This window comes from Quercus robur, chromosome 4 (genome assembly GCF_932294415.1).
Source record: "Quercus robur chromosome 4, dhQueRobu3.1, whole genome shotgun sequence".
Taxonomy (NCBI): domain Eukaryota; kingdom Viridiplantae; phylum Streptophyta; class Magnoliopsida; order Fagales; family Fagaceae; genus Quercus; species Quercus robur.
In genome coordinates, this window is record NC_065537.1 from 64,204,019 (window position 1) to 64,223,932 (window position 19,914).

The 19,914-nt window shown below is 33.2% G+C and overlaps 1 protein-coding gene across 2 annotated transcripts; it reads right to left on the reverse strand.

Moving 5' to 3' along the window:
• On the reverse strand, nt 1–4,384 carry LOC126723338 (acyl carrier protein 1, mitochondrial). 2 transcript variants are annotated; one of them, XM_050426693.1, is made up of 2 exons: nt 4,126–4,384; nt 1–409 (listed from the first exon to the last, which is right to left on the reverse strand). In XM_050426693.1, the coding sequence occupies exons 1-2, from the start codon at nt 4,330–4,332 to the stop codon at nt 215–217; spliced, it is 402 nt and encodes a 133-aa protein (XP_050282650.1). In that variant the 5' UTR covers nt 4,333–4,384; the 3' UTR covers nt 1–214. The 2 variants fall into 2 exon arrangements, with proteins under 2 accessions (XP_050282650.1, XP_050282651.1); XM_050426694.1 differs by having other exon boundaries at nt 1–391; nt 4,126–4,379.
• Between the last annotated feature and the right edge of the window lie 15,530 nt (nt 4,385–19,914).

A 19,914-nucleotide genomic window follows, 5' to 3' on the forward strand; every position in this document is an offset into this window, starting at 1 on the left:
TAAAAAATAAACTGTTAATGTTTTAAAGTAGAAGCATCACAAAGCCATGTTCTGAAAAGGCCACTCTTTTTCAAACAGATTCAAATTATTTTCCACCAAAATTTGGGGATCACTTCTACTAATACCCAACTGAGTAAACAAAACAAAGGCTGATCAGATTACCGTTCAACATGTAATTCAATGAGAAAAAAGAGAAAAGACTGCCAATGTTAAGTTAACCAGCCATGGGATGGTTATAGATGTATTCAATCGCAAGATTACAGGAATCAATCTTATCGGCTTCTTTGTCTGGAATCTCCAGCTTGAACTCCTCTTCAAGAGCCATCACAATCTCCACATTGTCCAAGCTATCCAAGCCCAAATCCTTCTGGAAATGTACATCAGGAGTCACCTGCAGATGCAGGATAAACTGTAACCCCCCAATAATGCATTTGCTAAGATACGGTGACTGTAATTAGGAGACATGACAATGCTGTTCTCAGAAAGAACATAACTGTTGCAGATCAAGCAAACAAGATGCTAAACAGGGGATGAAAAATATTGCACAGAGAGAGTTAAGGAAGAAAAGGTAGCCAATAGCCTTCTGGTTCAGTATACATTGTTTAATCTCCTTTATAAGGATAACCAAGATTTGAATCCCCCTCCCCCATTTTTTCTAACTAATGTGCAATTATTAAAATTTTAAAATTAAAAAAAAAAAAAAAAAAAAAAAAAAAAAAAAAAAAAAAAAACGAAAGAAAGGAATCAAAATCAAGAAACAAAATAATAACAATTTTAGATGGATAGATTGGCAAATCATTTTATGTGATACAATCTTATTAAAAAAAAATGCCTGACAAAATCAGCTAGGCATCTTCTGACAGCCCCTGGATGGAACCAATCAGTGCCTTAGATTTTTTTTAGATAAGAAGAAGCTTTTGTTTTAAGCCATGCAAAATTAAGTGAAACAAAATCCAGTAGAAAAAAAGGAAAACATGAAATAAAAAAAAATAAAAATAAAAAGGGAGGGGGGGGGGGGGGTTTGGAGGTAGCTAAGGTGTGGGACAGGACAATGCTGGCTAAAATATCCTCTAAATTTAATCCCACTTAGCTGTAGCTTCAACGGTGATGCATCATGCTTTCTGGGACAGAATACAATGAAGTCTATGCTTAAAGCAACACGACCTTCAAGTTCAAAACCATGTTAGTGTCAAAATCTGGCTTCACAAGATTTAATATAAAATTTTTCACAATTGATGATGTAGGCAAGCCAAAATATTGTGGCTTACTTTACAAATTATATGGGCATAGAAGGCAGTACAAAGGATCAGGTGCTGAAGAATTGACAATTATTCTACCAAGCAGTTTTATTTAGTTATTTCGCTCCCTCTCTTATTGTTTTAAACTTTGTAAAGGAAAGAATTTCTAAGAGAATAAGATTAAAAAAATAAAAAATAAAAACAGAACAACCCATAACCAATATACAACTAATATTTGGGAAATACATGTATTTTTCTAGGAAATAACAATAGCTCTGACTCTAAGAAGTGTGTCAACAATGATTAGATGAAAAACATCTTGCATAATGAGATGAGATAAGGCTTTAATTATGAAATAAAGCAACCCAAAAAAAGAGGGGGAAGAAAGGCCATCTGTAAAGAGTTCTTGTCAAATTAATTGAGGGGGCAAAGTAGCAGTAGGCTTAATGAGAGCCATGAAGCCAGGAAGAATGAAGTGCTGTTTGGGATTCTTTCAATTAACAATGGAATGCCCTTCCATATGCAGTGGTAAAGACACTTAAAAATAAATAAATAAATAAAATAAGATGAGCAAAACAGGAGACAAAACTTGGCATAGCATGCCAAAAGAAAGAAAGAGAGGAGAAAAAAGAGCAACCCCTGCATCCAACATTCATGCAATACAATGCAAGGGGCAATGAGACCAAACCACCCAAATGCTAGCATGTGATGCACCCAACTACGATCTCAACCTGGCCACTCGTGGCTTCATGCCGTTCAAGATTTATGCTCATTTGTCTTTCCAGATGCCTTGAAAGGCTAGAATGATCTAGATCCTCCAAAATTTAAAAGATGCAAAGAGTAAGGGTGAGATGATTTTCATCGTTTTGTTACTCTTAAGGTGGGGGATGGCTCCTTCATTAAATTTGGGCATGATTGTTGGTGTGAGGAACTTCCTCTGAAAAATAGTCTCCTAGAATTGCACAGTATTGCTCGCAACAAGGATGCTTCAGTGGTTGACCTTTTATCTTTTTCAGAGTATAGTTACATTTGGAACATCAGTTTCTTGACTGGTTCAAGATTAACAGTTACAGCCAGTTTCCACTTTTATGGACCTGATATATTCCAGCTCTTTTGAAATGGAATAGGGTGGCTAAATTATTATAGGGAATTACAACCCACTAATCCACTATCTTTTCCATGGAAGCAATTGTGGACATCAAAAGTTCCTACCAAGGTTAGTTTCTTCATTTGGACTGCGTCATTGGGGGAAAATTTTATTGTTGATAATTTGAGGAGGCAGCAAGTGGTTGTGGTAGATTGATGCTGTATGCGTAAGTGGAATGGGGAGGCTATTGATCACTTACTCCTACACTGCCCTATAGCTCGGGAGTTATGGAATATAGTGTGTTCACTATTTGAGGTACATTGGGTCATGCTGCATGGTGTTGTGGAGGTGGAGCTCCTAGCTAGCTGGCCCAATAATTTCACCAGACACAAAAGTTCAGTGATTTGGAGTATGATCCATCATTGCCTCATATGGGGTATTTGGAGGGAAAGGAATGCTACCTTCGAAGGGAATGGAAGATCGATTAACGATTTGAAGCTTTCTTTTTTTCAGACTCAGTTTGAGTGGGCAAATGCTTTGGGAGTTTCTACTTTTGATTCTTAACATGATTTTTGTAGTTTCATTGCTAGTTAATTTAGATTTTCTACTGATTCTTTAGCACACTACCTGTGTGCCTTTTTTTTTTCCTTTCATTTTATCTCTTCTTATATAACTCAATGAAGTTTTTTACTTATTTAAAAAAAAAAAAAAAAAAAAAAAAAAAAAAAAAAAAAAAAAAAGATGCAAAGAGAACAGTGGCATATACCAATGAATTTTATATCTTCCCATAAAATCTCAATCAATTGCCCCAAAAATAACAAGAAATCAGAAAGTCGTACAGTAGTATATTTTTTGCTTACGCATTTGACAGTGCCATACAGGATACAAACCTTATGCAGACTCCAAAAAGAAAAAATGTAAACTCTCTCCGAAATTGGGCATTTTAGAATGCAAAACCATATGAAGCAACTCCTCCAAAATGAAACCTTTAACTTTACTAAAATGTTGGTCTGGTCAAATACTGACCTAGCATTTCTACATTGTATGGGATGTTAAAACAGTTATGACACATCATTCCAAACAATAAAACACGAACCATTATACAAATATCATCAGTTAAGCAAAATTTACTTCTACATTTGTTTAGAAAAATACATCGACATTAAAACCTGAACCAAACACTTTTCCTTTTTTTTTTTTTTCCTCTTTTTTATTCGTTCCGTTTATAATTAGCCACACAACACGAATTGGTTAGTTCAAACGAAAGAACAAAGGACACTCCCACTGGCTCTAAAAAACTTGGTCTCATATCAACCACATCTAGAAACTGATTTCGGCAAAGAAAACACAAGCTGAACAATCACCCAAAAATAAAAAGATCCTTTTTTTTTAACATTTGTAAGCAGATCTTAGATAGATCAATATCCTCAAAGCAATTACAAACATATAACAGCCATCAAGCAATGCTACTTATGTTTGGTTACTAGGAAAATAAATAAAAATTTGTGTCTAAATTGTTGATCTAATATCCGTAAATCCAGCTCAGCTAAACCATAACAGTACTATTAGATTCAGTCAACAGCCATTTTCACTTCCTCACATTTTCTCAGCAACCAAACAGACACTTTCAGCAAAGGAATTAAGCTAACCGATACATGTTTTTCAGCTTGTTATACCAAAAAAAAAAAAAAAAGGTTTATTGATTTGAGGAGCAAAATCAGACACGTAAAAAAATTGCTTGGTCGCGAACCAAACAGGAATTTTCTCGAGAAAATGGAAAAGGGAAAATGAGGGGCTGACCTGAGAGGGATCGACTTTGGGGAAGCTCTTGATGACGGAGAGGACTCTTTCGATGACCTCGTCTTTGGAGAGATGATCGTCACCGTGCGATGAGAGGAACCGGAGGGAAGCACCGTACGAACCCCATGGCTGCGATTTCCGTCCGGTTAGGGTTAGGGTTTTGACTGGGACTCGTAGGTGGCGAAGTATGGCTGCTCTCAGTGCCATCTCTCTATTTCTCTCTCTCGGTAGCAGTGAACTCACACACTCGAATGAGAACTCTCAACCAGTGGTTAAAAAAGAGTAACTTAGGAGCACGTGATACGCACGTGACACCTTTGTTTGTAAATTATAAATTACACCTTTAGGAGTTTTTGGATTTTACACATTGTAATTTTACCATTTGAATTTTATCCTCTGAAGTTTAAGATTGTTTGGATTTTATATTTTAACGTTTCAAAACTTGGATTTTACCCTCTAAAGTTTCCCTCAAATTTTGAAATTTTAGAGTATAAAATTCAAACATCCCAAATTCTAGGGAATAAAATCTAAAAATCACTAAAATTTAAGGGGTAAAATCTAAATCCTGAGACATTAGGGTGTAAATTCCAACTAATCCCAAACTTTAGGAGGTAAAATCCAAATTTTGAAATTTCAAAGTCTAAAATCCAAACACCTCCAAACTTTATAGGTGTGATTTGCAATTTATCTAATAAATAAATAACTTTGTTTCTAAATTACTATTTTTTTTATATTAAAAAAATACATCTATTAGAAAACTTTGGTAAATTACCCACTGAAATTTAACATTGATGTTTGAGAAATGCTACGTACACAACACTTTCACAACAAATCTTAAATGACAAGTTATTACAGATTATTATTGGTGGGACAAAAAAATAATTTCAGTAATATATTTAAATTAGAACTAATAACAACTAGCCACCTATGAATTGTTATGAAAATGTTGTGGACGTAAATAATTATTTTAATAATTTTCAGAAAATGAATTATTTTTTGAAAAGTATTTTCTATGTTTCAAAATTTGCATCCATTTTATGTATTTACAATACATAATTACATCTATTTGTAAGCATCATTTAAAGATGCCAAAAAGGTCAAAACATGACATTTTATTGGAATGTTATTTCTCATTTAAACTGACACTCTATATATCTCTTTATTTATTTTGAAAAGCCATATATATCTCTTTATCTTAGAATAGCAAAACTGAGTCTATTGGGATGTTATTTTTTATTTGAATTCAACTAAACCTTTTGTCAAGTTAAAGAAGATTACAAAAAATCAAGATCGTTTAGAATTGTACGATCCTGAATGATCGTAGCGATTCTACTAAAGATCTTTGAAAGACCCGGATCGTTTTGGGCAAGTAAGATCATAAAATTGTAAGAGCGTATGATCCAAATCGGGATTTCAACAACCATGGCATTGCCTAAGCATGGTCGACAACTACAACCTGATTTGGTCTCTTGTTTAGAACCCACAATTTATTTTTTGTTTCTCATTTTCTTCCCATTTCTAGGTTATTTCTCATCTTGTGTTTTGTTTTTTTTAATCAAAATGCATCAGTTGGTCACTGCTTGCTATTCTAACACATTCATCCATTACTATTAAACTGGGGTTTTTTTTTTGGACTGTGAGAACGTTAAAAAAAAAATTAGGGAATATGAACGCATTTGATTTTTTTTTTTTTTTTTGACTTGAGTTTTGAAATAGAGATGGTAGAAGATTACTCCAACTTGTGGAATTGCTAAAATTTAAATTAGTAAATTCTATACAAATTTCCTATAAAATCTCTTATATATACAAGTATACAATATTCACTAGAACTTCATTGTGGGATCCCTTAACGAGTAGTAAATAATAGAGCCGGTTCTACCATACAGGCAACCAAGACATTGGCCTAAGGCCCACAAATAAAAAAAAAAGTCCATATCTTTAAAAAAATAATAATAATAAAATAAAATATTATATTATATAAAAAATTATAATCTCTTAAATGTTGTCCACTCTGTTAATTTACTCCATCTGCGGATTCTCAAAAAAATTTACCCCATTTGCGTCGCTGGTTGTAAAATTTTTTGATCTCCTAAGAAGATGAAAATACTCTTTCATTATCTAATTTATCCCTAAAACAAAAGGCAGAAAAAACAAAAACAAAAACAAAAACACACACTTTCCATCTTGATTCTTGAAAAAATCATACCCTCACTTTCCCTACTCTCCATTATTTCTAAGCTTTCTGTGAAAGCAATAGAGTTGAATCTAAGGAAATCTCATCAAAACAGAAGAAAGTCACTGCAGAAGCTACTGCTACTACTGTAGAAACTACTGCTGCTATTGTAGAAACTGAGGATAAGAAGAAGAAAGATGTTACAAAGCTACAGACTGTTTAGTATTTTGTTGTAAACTACTCGTAGTTTAGGAGCTAATTTATACATAGTGGATTGCAGCTGTCAGTTTATTAGTTTTGAGGCAGAGTTAGTTAGTACAGGTATATATATATATCTTTGTACACAAACAATAATGAATTGAATCATTCAGTTTTTCCCAATTCAGATTTCATACTTTCTTCGTAGTTGCTCATCAATTGGTACAGTGTGGATTGCTCTCCTTTCATCTTAATCTCCGGTTAACTTTTATTGCCTCTCAATTTCTTTTTGTTCTTGTTGCTCAACGAAAAACTTTCTCCGTTTATTTTTTATTCTCTGCTTAAGTAATGAATGAAAGTCAAAAGAATTTTATTCTTTCTGGTCCTTTAATATCATCCATTTATTTAGTTTTTAATTTTTTTTTTTCCTTTTGTTGAGGTCTAAAAAAAAGGGGTCATAGTGAAATAAGCCCAAAAAAGAACAAGTCCAGCCCAAAAGGAAAATTCAAGCTGAGCCCAAAGAAATAGATACGGGAGACCCATGAGGGAATAAAAGAAAGGCCCAGAGGATCCTGAAGCCTAGAAAAAAAAAAAAAAAGCATCCAAAAAAAAGAGGACCACGGCAAAGTATAAGAAGCAAGGATCCTCAGGAACCATCAATAAGCACGGATCCCTTCAGGCACAAAGAAAAAGGAAGAATGGGACAGATCGATAGAAAGAAGACAGAAGAAGAAAACAAGAAATAAAAGCAAAACGCGAGCGACCTCTCATGGCACAGACAAAAAAGGCCTCGGGGAACCAAGACAGGGAAGAAGAATGATAACAAACGACTTTCAAAAATGGCAGAACAGGATTCCGCCCAAATGGGAAAGAAAAGGAAAAGTGGAAGACGCCAGAAATGGGGATGCCGAGAAGGGCATACCTCAGCACGTCCCAAAGAAGATGGCCAACCAGAAGCTTTCAAAAGAATCAGAACTGAGAGAAGGAAAGAATGAGAAGAAACGGAAAAGGGACTTACCGAGACGATGGAGACAGGACATGCTCTGTTTGCAAAAGAGCAAAACAGGGGAACCAATGGTTCCCCGGGAAGCCCAGAAAACTCCATTATAAAAGGAGGGGATGGATTGTGAAGAAAAACAGCGAAAGAGAGTGAGAAAGAAAGAAGAAATTCTCTAGAAAAAGAACTATCAGAAAAATCAAGAGTGAAGAGAAAATATTAAGGGAAAACAAATATTGCTTCCCGGTATCCTGTAAAAGCCACTATTGCACATACTCGGATTCAACGAGAATCAAATTTTGCAAGTTTTGAAGGCTGAAATAGTCATTCAAGACTGCAATTTTTGAGCTTGATTGAACCTTGTATCACGTCCTAGTGAGCTTTCTGTAATCAAACAGATAATGTATTAATGAAACATTGCTTCATATTTCCCAGGATCCCCACAGCACTAATTTTATCACTTTGTTAATCCTGTTTCTTTCCTTCTGAATTTACCTTGTTAATTTTTGGCACTCTACGATATCCTTGTTTGTCATTTTCTTTATATTGTCAGGAGTACTCTCTGCATTTCACTTGATTCTTAAACAGCTCGTTAGCTGCGGTGAGTCAAGGCCCGGTCCACCAAATCCTCCTTTTCATTTAGGCCCGGGATCCTTGGGCCTGAGTGTCACGAAAAAGGGCACTCTCACACCTTTTAATCTCCAAACTGAGCAGTTTTCACTAGTTATTTTACTCTTTGTTAGTACTGTACTCCTATCCTATGATCCTATCAGGTCCTTTACACATTACACACTATGTACGCAAGGCAAGTTACTATAATCCATCTTCTACCGCATCATCTCTTATCAACTATGAGTTATCAAATCTATTAAATTGGTAGTTATAAAAAGAAAAAAATTAAATTAAATTGGTCAACCAAAACGTGCTTCGATGACTATGTGTACCATTTTATCACATCTAATAATTAGATTTTCACTTTCATTTTGCCCTTTTTTACATGTTTTTGTTTTAATTCAACTTTTAATGATACAGAATGTGTAGGTAGATAGGCATTACAAGACCACCTGATTGAAGAAATAGCTTAGTGGTAGGAAGTTCTTATGTCTCATCACCTTACCAGTTTGAAGTTGTGAGTTCGAGTAATGACAAACTCCATTATTGAGCTCCACTATTACTTAAGTGGTCCCACACCATGTCAAATTCGAGTTTAAGTGGGTCGGGACAATGACCCCACCTGCAGATTCCTTTTTCTATTAAAAAATAAAAAAAAATTAAAAAAAAAAGGAAAAAAGAAAAAGAAAGAGGATAGGTATTGCAAGGGTAATGGTATAATGCCTATCAACTTATAGGAAGCTTTTGGGCCTGCGGCTGTTTTATAGGAATAATTATGGAGGCTGTATTTGTAAATTTTAGCCCGAATTTCAAATTAGCCCAATTGAAAACCTAACTGGGCCATCTACTCATTCAAATCAATATTTGAAACCCATCAAGGCTGCTGGTTTAGCTGGCTTTGTAACTTAGGGTATGTTTGGTACACTGAATGGAGATTACGATAGGAATTGTAATCTTTATTACTAGGAATAAAATATGTTGTAATGTAATAACTAAACCTATTCATTAGTTTGGTTGTGAGTTATAACATTAGAATGAAATTTAACATTTATATTAGGAAATTTCTTATTCATACAATTATATCTCCTTAAAATTTGTTATTTTTAAATTTAAGAGAGATATGTGTTATTTTTTATGATTTTTTATTTTTATAATTATTAGATATATATGGAAAGTTTATTTACTTGGAAATATATTAAGTTTTGAAATTATTACACTTACTAAGGAATAGCTAATACAACCTCTTAAAGAGGAATAACTATTCCTTATTTTGAATAATAGCTATTCATAAGGAATGATTATTCCTTGTAATAAAAACATAACCAAACTAAAGAATAACTAAACTATATGAATAACTATTACATTACAGAGCCTATTACAGTCTACCAAATATGCCCTTACCGTTCTTTCTAAAGACAACATTTTTCGAATTTCCAAGTAATGGCTTTTCATATGATAACTATATATGTGAATTTGGTTTTTGCTTTTTTCTAAAACTTATTTAGGTTTTTTTTTTTGAGCTTAATCTTTTAAACATGACCCTTTTTTGTACGAATATATTTGGGTAAACTAGGTATTTGGTTTTTATCATTTACAATATATTTTAATTTGATCCTAACCTTTCAATTGTGTCGATTTGATCTCTAAACTTTCAGTGTTGTGTCAATTTAGTCCATGCCATTATTTCTTGGATGGAAATTGATAATGTGACTAGTGGCAAAAAAAAAAAAAAAAAAAAAGAGTTTCCGTTGATGTGGTAATAAACTAATTTTTTTTTTTTTTAGTTGTTTGACACGTCAGCAATTTTTATCTAAAAAATAATGATAAGGGCTAAATTAACATAGTACTTAAAGGTTAAGGACCAAATTGACACAATTGAAGGGTTAAAGACCAAATTGATATATAGTGTAAAGGACATAAACCAAATATGTAGTTTACCCAGTAATTTTAACCATTTTTAGCAAAATAAGAAAATTAGCAACTAATTCAATCTAAATGCGCACTTTATATGCCTTTTGGCTACTTGGAAATACCTGCAATACGAAAGTACCATATGTTCTTGACCAAGAGTCTAGGACTTTAGGAACATATTGGATCAAGGCAGCCTGAAGTTATTGCCTCCTTGATTCCACAGTCTAATACTTATGGAATGCCATGAAAACAATGACTTGGAGGGATTGAGATAAAGGTTACTCTAGCAAGACAGACATTTAAAGATGAACTGACGCATTGATTCATGCTTTAACTTGGTCTGGGGTAAGAAAGTTTTTTGGTAATAACTTAGCCTTGTAATACATGTTGTAATGTTTTATTAATAAACTATCCACCTAGCTTGAACACTTGCATATAAATAGGTCGTTTTTTTGGGTGCGTTTCTTTTGGGGGAAAATGATTTCCTGAAATCATTTTCCCCCAAACCCGCATGTTTGGCAGCAACGGAAAACGAAATTTTCCGGAAAATAATTTCCTGTTGACCAACATTTACTCTTTTGACCCGGAAATGATTTTACACTCTCATTTTCACTTCAAATCATTTCCGAAGAGAGAGAGAGAGAGAGAGAGAGAGAGAGAGAGAGAGAGAGAGAGAGAGAGAGAGAGAGAGCCCAGATCGACGAGCGGCGCGATCGACAAGCGGTGCGATAGTCCGATGAGCGCGCTTGTCTATCGACGAATGGCGCGATCGATGAGCGGTGCGATCGTCCGACGAGCGCGCTCATTGATCGCGCCGCTCGTTGGACGATTGCACCGATCTCGCCTCCGATCTCGCCTCCGCTCGATCTCACCTCCGCTCGATCTCGCCTTCACCGCGCGATCTCATCTTCTCCTCCGTCGCGCAATCTCAATTTGACTGGATTTGGTGAATTTTTTTGGTGGGTTTTGTTTCTTTTGTGAATGAGTGTGGAATTGATTCATTATCTACATGTTTACAGTTGAGGTAGTGTATGGAAAATTGGGTATGTAAAGCATTTTCTGTAAAAATGTTTGAATGAACCAAACACCAGAATTGATTTTCCGTAAAACAAATTTTGTGGCAGCCAAACACATGAAAACATTTTTCTTTCCGGAAAATAGCATTTCCGGAAAATGGAATATTTTCTGGAAATGCTTTTACACGAACCAACAGCCTTTGTCTCAAATAGGTCAGGGAGCTGAGTGGCACAAAGAAGAATATGTAAGAACCAATGATCAATCTTTTCCTGTCACCTTGGATTTGGGTTCATAACTACTGGAATCCTTATTCTGCCTCCACCATTTTCTTTTGTGTACTTGCTTTACGTTCTTCTCTAAGCCATTCCTCATGGATTCATCTCATGATGGCAAATTGGCAATGCAACTACTTCTTAAATTTAGGTAAAGGGAATACAGGACAACACTTTTAAGAATTGTGCCATGACTTGAATGACAAATAATCTTATATTTGTTAACCTTACCATGAAAAAGACTCCATACTTCGTAGCAAATATGGAGGATTATTTTCCAAGTAAAAAAACCTTCCATACGATACAAGTAAAACATGACTTGTATGCCCTCAGATTCATTGTTGGTTCTTATGCACAAACTAATTTTCATCTTTTTCATTCTTACATGGTGAGAATAGCAATTGAATCATGAGTTTTTCCCTGCCTTGGTGTGTTAGAGATAGTGGCTTATATTCTAAATGAAAAGTACCACTGGTTTCAAGTTTAGAGGCTATATTCTAAATGAAAAGTACCACTGGTTTCAAGTTTAGAGGCCTTATGGACGAAGTGTACGGAGAGTAGCATAGCCACGAAATGTCATTGTAATTTCCCATTTGAGAAATTTCAATGTTTGGGATTAAGATTTCTTTATAGGAACTATAAAGTTATTGTAAAACTCTTTATCTTCTAATAGTGAATTTTCTACTGCTCGCTTTCTTGGATATAGGTACTTTGCCGAACTATATAAATTTGTGTTATTTTTTTATTTACTAATATTGCTAAGGTATAAGATCTTCAAAAAAAAATTGCTGATAGGCTGGCCTAGAGTATCACAATTCCTTCCCTACAATTAGTTTTTTTTTTTTTTTTTTTTTTTTTGGGATAAAATACAATTAGATTATTTGTGCCGCTGTAAAATCAAATGTGAAGAAACAACATCCTTCTAAAAAAAAAAAAAATGTGAAGAAACAGCAGTATACATCAAAAGCACACAGAAGATATTGCCACCTAAAAGGGTGGAAAAAACATTGAAGAATTTGAAATCAAAAAGTTTCTTACACACGAAAGTCAAGAAACTAAACGATGGGATTTTTTTCTTTCTTAAATGTGTAAATAGAAAATGGGGTTGCCAACTAAAACCACCTAAAAGGATGCATCCATCATGTCAGATACACTTTATCCTTCCAATCAGCATATAGGAGAACCAAAATGAAATAAATTTTTTTTTTAATAAAAAGATAAATAACTTTATTAAGATAAAAATAAATTTAATATATTTTGAGCATAGCCGACTCAATGATATTTGAATCCTCTTCCGTCTAAAATGAAATAAGGTTGAATCCAAGCCAAGGGGGACACGTACGTCTGAAGTCAAACAGAACAAAATTTATAGGTGATGGTGGTGTACTACTGTAAAAGCGTTGATTGACATTTAATTACGTGAGCATTTGACAGTGGGCGATATTAGCATTGGAATAAATGATCTCATTAAAAAGGGATCAAATAAAAGGTGAGTAGGTGCCTTAAACAATATTGTTTCCTATTATCTTCAAACCTTAAATATTGACTTCATTATTGAAAATATCTCTTTTATTTGCCAAGTGATTAATATTTGCTTGTATTTACCAGTTTTTTTTTTGGTAATAACATATATTTTAATTATATCTAAATATATTTGTACAAGTTTTTATATTTTCAAAATATCAATATAGAGGTTTCAAAAAAAAAAAAAAAATATATATATATATATATATCAATATAGAACAATTTTATTTAATATTAGTAAATTAGTTTAATTCATCGATTTAATATATTTATATTTGTGTAGGTTTAGAGCATAAAGTAGTGATCCTAATCTATATATAAAATAATAGGTGAAGCAGAGAGAGTGTGAAATTGAATTCCAAATTAGAACTCTAATTTTGTGCCATGTGTCTAGAATTTGAAATTGAAGTTGAATTTTGCATTATGTGGCTAAATGTATGTGGGCTCATTCTCATTAAAACCACTTCTATGTATCGGGTCAAGTGAGTTACTGTGCTAATTAAGTTTTTTCTTGATTTTGTAGTCAAACGTGAAAACCAAAGAGATTAATATCGGTGATAAGAACTTGGTTTGGGTATATTGCATAATTTCCAAAAAGATAGCAAAGCCAGAGTTTGCATCTTGTTATAAATTGCTTACAAAGTTCGCATCTTTACATTTGCACTGAGTTTTGGATTAAAGTGCTTTCTTCTTAGTTCTGGCACTGGGTTTTGTTTACTATTCACTTACAAAGTTTGCATCTTTACATTTGTTATAAATTGCTAATATGTGATTAGATGCACATTATGCCTAAAATTCACTATCCTTATATTTGGCTTTTTGTTCAGGTTTGGCACCTATAAAATGAAGAAAGCACTGCTGTGGATCGATGGATGATACTTTTTGCAGGCTGCAAAGGAACTTAGTGATCAATGGAATCTCACGCGAATTGGAGAGGACCCGGCTGTAGATGTCTGGATGGCAGATGTGAGTCACTATATTTTTAAAATGTTCAGTGAAGGTAAAGGTTATGAATAATGTAAATTTTCCGGAGAAAGATTTATTATTCTATATTTATGCAAGTTTGGTCGCCTTCTTGGAGTGGATCACTCCATCCTATCTTTCTATTGGAATTTTTTATTCAGATTGTTACAATTTAATTCGAAATTTTATTTGAATTTTCCTATTGTTGTTACTATCATATATTATCATTCCAGTTATTCAATTAGAATCTGAAATTGGAGTCCAATTTTACTATACACGTGTACAATCTAATTATTTTTAATTTAGCTGTCATGTGCAGAAGCCAATGAGATGAAATTAATAACACATTAAACACTCATGCTTTGGGAATTGATAGTACCAATCTAAATCCATTGGACCTACTTCGTGATAATACAACTACGAAGGATGTATAAAAACACGCACAAACCCCTCTCTCTATAAAAAGAGATTGGAGAGAATTTCTTTTATCAGCTATGGAACTTCAGAGGTTTTTTCTTCACACAAATGCCCATCATGTTACAAAATGACCCATCGTAAAACTACAAAATGAGTACAACTCTGAGGGTTTTTTTTTTTTTTTTTTTTTTTTAATTTAAAATTTTTTAAGCTGCGAAAATTTCAATCACCAATAGAGATTGAAGATTCAAAAGCGTGAATGGATCTTTTAGATAAACATTGTCACCAAGGTTCATCTTTCTGTGTAAAATACATATACTGCTAAGTTTTGTTAATGAAATTTTCTGGTTAATAATATGAATTTAGACTTAACTGAGCCTTTTAAACATGAATAAACTCATGATTAATAATATATCCATTCCCGTGCGGTAGCATGGGGCTACATACTAGTGTTTAATAAAGGTTGTAAAGTGTGCTTCGATCAATTAGGTTCTATTGCTATTTACGTTAAAATTTATTTTATTCTAGTTAAATTTATGTTACCAAAACTTGAATACAAAATTAATTAGTAGTTTTGCATCTTAAAAAGTATGAAATGTATATTTAAAATGAAATTAATTATAAAATCAAGAGTTAAAGAAATATTATTTAATTAATATTTAAATATAAAGAAAGTCTCCACTTAAAATTATTGCTTTAGGCTCCAAAATACATTGAGCCAACCCTGATACCAGTCAATTATAAACCAATAATGCATATTTTTTTTATTATTATAAACAAGTAGTAATATTTTTGCAATAATTCATGGGTTTGCATCTATAAATTCCTTGTCGTTGTGCATGTCTTTTTTTGGTAAAAAAAAAAAAAAAAGGATTGACTCAATACAATTTGAAGCTTAAAGCAATAATTTTAAAAAGGTATTAATTAATTAAAAATATTTAATTAATAATATTACATCTCAATACAGTATTTAAATACTTTTTTTCTAGATATACAAAATTACTAATTAAGTTTTTTCTATTTAAATATTACTAACTTGTTATTTTCTATGAGTAATATTGTTAAATCAAATAATTTAAAATAGTATTTTATCCATGATAATTTTTTTGAAAAGTTATTTATGCCAAAACAATTATTGGGATGAAGCCTTTTTCTATTGATAAGGGACTATTTTGGGACTTTTTCTTTTTATTGGGATATTGGTCTTTTCAGTGGAAGCCTTTGGCCTAGGCTTAGAGGCCGCCCTAATGAGGAAGTATCTCTTTTAGAAGTATTACAAGTTTAGGGTCCGTTTGTTACTGTTGTTTAAACAACAATTTTCAGTGTTTAAACAATAATACACCTATTTTCACACAGTTTTTCACCTATACGTATTTCCAAAAAATACAAACAATGTTACTAGAATAATATTACCAAACGGGCCCTTAGGGTTCAAAAAGATCAACATTACTTCTGAAATTGGCCTAATCAACCTAGGTATTGTTTTTAGAGATACTATTGAAGCCAGGTTGGGAGTGATGGTTCACAACTATCAAGGACAGATCTTACCTTCCTTATCCAAGAAAGTCAGGTTTCCACCTTCCACAGATGTTGTTGAAGCTTTGGCGGCAGCTAAACTATCCTCTTTGCTCATGACTATAGTTTTTCTTCTATTATCCTTGAGGGGGGATCCTGAAGTTGTTATCAAGGCTCTGAGAAGTGAAGATGAGTCTTTTGCTACCTTTGGTCATTTACTTTCTTCCATTAAACCTACTAAAGATTCCTTCTGTCTTATCTCTTTTTTCTCGTAGTTGTAGAACATGCAATGATATGGCTCATAATCTAGCTAACACATGTGAGACATGTTAGTGATTTTTCAGTGTGGATGGAGGATATTCCTTTACACCCTGTAATGTACTTCTTATTTATTATGGCTAATTTTTTAATGAAAGTTCGAGGTATTTCCTCTATTAAAAAAAAAAAAACCTAGGTTCAAAAGGTAGAAGGAAGTCAAGCCCAAATTTCACTCTTCTTGTTAAATAGAAGCTAATGGTATACTTTGAAAAGAAACCTCTCTCTCTCTCTCTCTCTCTCTCTCTCTCTCTCTCTATATATATATATATATATATATATCAACAAAATATGTTCTTTACTTCACAAAAGAAGTGCATACTCTTCACTCTTCAATCCAAATTCAAAACTACATAGTTCAATAAAAATATAACATCTATAAAACTCACCAAATAATAAATATAAAAAATATAACATAGTTTATGTCTTTCTTATTTTCTTTTTAAGTTTAAAAAATATAGGTTGGATATAAAAGGTATTTGACAAATTTAAAATAAAAATGAATATTTATTTGTTATACGAGTTAAACAAGTTGTGGTAAAGGGTTATTTCAAGTTGACATGAATAAATTGGTTTGTCAAATGTATCAATTTGTGAGAGATCATGCCATTGGTCAAGGAAGTTCAATTGATTACATTTTCCCTTTACATTAAGGTTTTTATAATGGAGTTACCATTTATTTAATTATTATTGGAAAAAAAATCACAATTGAAAAATTCATCATTTTATTGATTTGAGAGTGAATATCCATTGTTCATAGGAAATTACATGGCTTTAGTCCCAAATACATTCTAAGATAAAGTACATGACTTTATTTCTTACTTACAATCAAGAAATTGAAAATTACATGGATAAGCAATTAATTTACTAATTCTTAATCTAAGCTCAGAGGTTATGTTATAAGATGGGAAGGTGTTAGGCACTACCTTGCCCGGTGAAACAGGTCTTCTAGACTATGGTTGCCAATGCTTATATCATGTCATTCAATTAATCAATATATTATTAATCAATTGCATATTTATTACTTTAATTTAAATTAACATGTTACTTGCTTGAATTTAAATGTGTGTGCATGTGATAAACCCTAATTCCATTTTTTATCATCACATTTGGATTGAAATTAATATCCTAGATTCAAGAATTTGAGGGAATTATGAAATTAAGATTTTTTTTCTTTCATATTTTGGATATAAACTTAAGATCAAAGCTAGTATTACACTTGACCATGTGACAAATAACCAAGAACATGCAAAGAACACATATGACAACATTCAAGGATATCAAGAACATTTAAGCATATTCAAGGAATTTAAATGATCAACTAGCATGATTTAATCCTAAATCAACATTATAGGAAAATGAAATACAAACTAGGGAAAAGGATTACACATGCATGCAAGATCCACACACTGAAGGAGGAGGCTTTTGGTGGAGGTACTGTGAGAGTGCCCCTTTTTTTTCGTGACACTCAGGCCCAAGGATCCTAGGCCTAAATGAAAAGGAGGATTTGGTGGACCGGGCCTTGACTCACCGCAGCTAACGAGCTGTTTAAGAATCAAGTGAAATGCAGAGAATACTCTTGAAAAACAAACAAAAATGACAAATAAGGATATCGTAGAATGCCAAAAATTAACAAGGTAAATTCAGGAGGAAAGAGACAGGATTAACTAAGCGATAAAAAATTAGTGCTGTGGGGATCCTGGGAAATATGAAGCAAAGTTTCATTAATGCATCGTTTGTTTGATTACAGAAAGCTCACTAGGACGTGCTACAAGGTTCAATCAAGCTTAAAAATTGCAGTCTTGAATGACTATTTCAGCCTTCAAAACTTGCAAAGTTTAATTCTCGTTGAATCCGAGTATGTGCAATAGTGGCTTTTACAGGATACCGGGAAGCAATATTTTGTTTTCCCTTAATATTTTCTCTTCACTCTTGATTTTCTCTGATAGTTCTTTTTCTAGAGAATTTCTTCTTTCTTCCTCACTTTTTCGCTGCCCCTTTCTTCACAGCCCGTCCCCCCCTTTTATAATGGAGTTTGCTGGGCTTCCCGGGAAACCATTGGTTCCCCTGTTTTGCTCTCTTGCGAACAGAGCATGTCTTGTCCCTGTTGTCTTGGTAAGTCCCTTTTCCGTTTCTTCTCATTCTTTCCTTCTCTCAGTTCTGATCCTTTTGAAAGCTTCTGGTTGGCTATCTTCTTTGGGAGTGCTGAGGTATGCCCTTCTCGGCATCCCCACTTCTGGCGCCTTCTACTTTTCCTTTTCTTTCCTATTTGGGCGGAATCCTGTTCTGCCTTTTTAAAGATCGTTTGTTATCATCCTTCTTCCCTGTCTTGGTTCCCCGAGGACTCTTCTGTCTGTGCCGTGAGAAGTCGCTCGCGCTTTTGTTTTCTTGTTTTTTTTTTTTTTTTTTTTTTCTGTCTTCTTTCTATCGAGCTGTCCCAATCTTCCTTCTTCTTTGTGCCTGAAGGGATCCGCGCCTATTGATGGTGCCTGAGGATCCTTGCTTCTTATACTTTGCTGTGGTCTTCTCTCTTTTTTTCTTTGGATGCTTCTCTTTTCTGGGCTTCGGGATCCTCTGGGCCTTTCTTTTATTTCCTCATGGATCTCCCGTATAATCCCTTTGGACTTGGCTTGAGTTTTCCTTCTGGGCTTAACTCATTCTTTTTGGGCTTAGCTTATTCTTTCTTGGGCTTATTTTACTATGATCTTTTTCAGACCTCAACAGGTACTAAAGGTGAAGTAGAGAAGAACTAGGAAAGGGAAAGTGAGGCTCACTCAATATCTTGAGTCTTAAGAAGATCAAGATATGACAAGACTAGCTCTACTTTATTATAACTCTAGAGAGTAAGAAGAGAAAATATTTCTGTGTGCTTTGGAATGTGGGAGAGGGGGGGGGGGTTATGTAGTAGTGGTGGAGAAAATATGAATTAGCGGTCATTCAATGAGGGTTGACAAAGGATGAGAGAAAATCATGAACCTAGACCCAATTTAGAGTTTAGAGAAGACTGGTGTATTAATTTCGGAGGTTGATGGGAGTGGCGAGCAAGCAAAATGATTAAAATTTTTAAAAACCTATAATAGCCCTAAAAGCCAACTTCGAAAAATCATATTTTACTCATTTTTAATTAAAATTGTCTTGTTCTTATGCTCAAATTAAACCCCCAGATGTCTTGTTTCTAGCAAAATTAACTTCACTCACAAATTTAAAAATGTTTTGAGAGATATCAACGAAATAGTGAGTAGTGGTCATTTGTTGTAAAATAGTTTCAACACAATTAACATTAATAGACCCCAAATTAGCTTCTAATTAGCATTAATAGGCCCCAATTACTTCCATTTCAGAATTAATCAGCCCCAAATCATTATCTAATTATTTGAATTAAAAAGATAATTACGTAAATTACTCATTAAATAATTAATATATAACCATCTAATTAATTAAATGTGCGTAACCTTATTATAATTTGTAGTCTTAGCCAATCGAATTATGACACGTTATTAATTTCAAATTGATTATAATTATAATCAAATTAGAATTAATTGTTCATAATTACATATGGTGTCTGTTTGACATGATTAATTTTGTCAACTTATTTTACTATTCAACTTATTTTTGCTATTATTTAGGGGTCTCGTTGCATTTTTTGATACTATTTATGAGTCCCATTGTACTATGTTAACTAATTTTTATCTTTATCTACAGGACTTTCAGTAAAAAGTTTTTAATTTTAGTAAAATAAGCGAATTTTAAGCAGACCCATAGTCTTACATAATTTGTGAGGGCATCTTGGCTATTAATACTTGATATGACAATAATTTTCAATTCGATGGTTCAGGTTGATTCGTTTATAATCCAAACCCGTTATGGCTCAATCC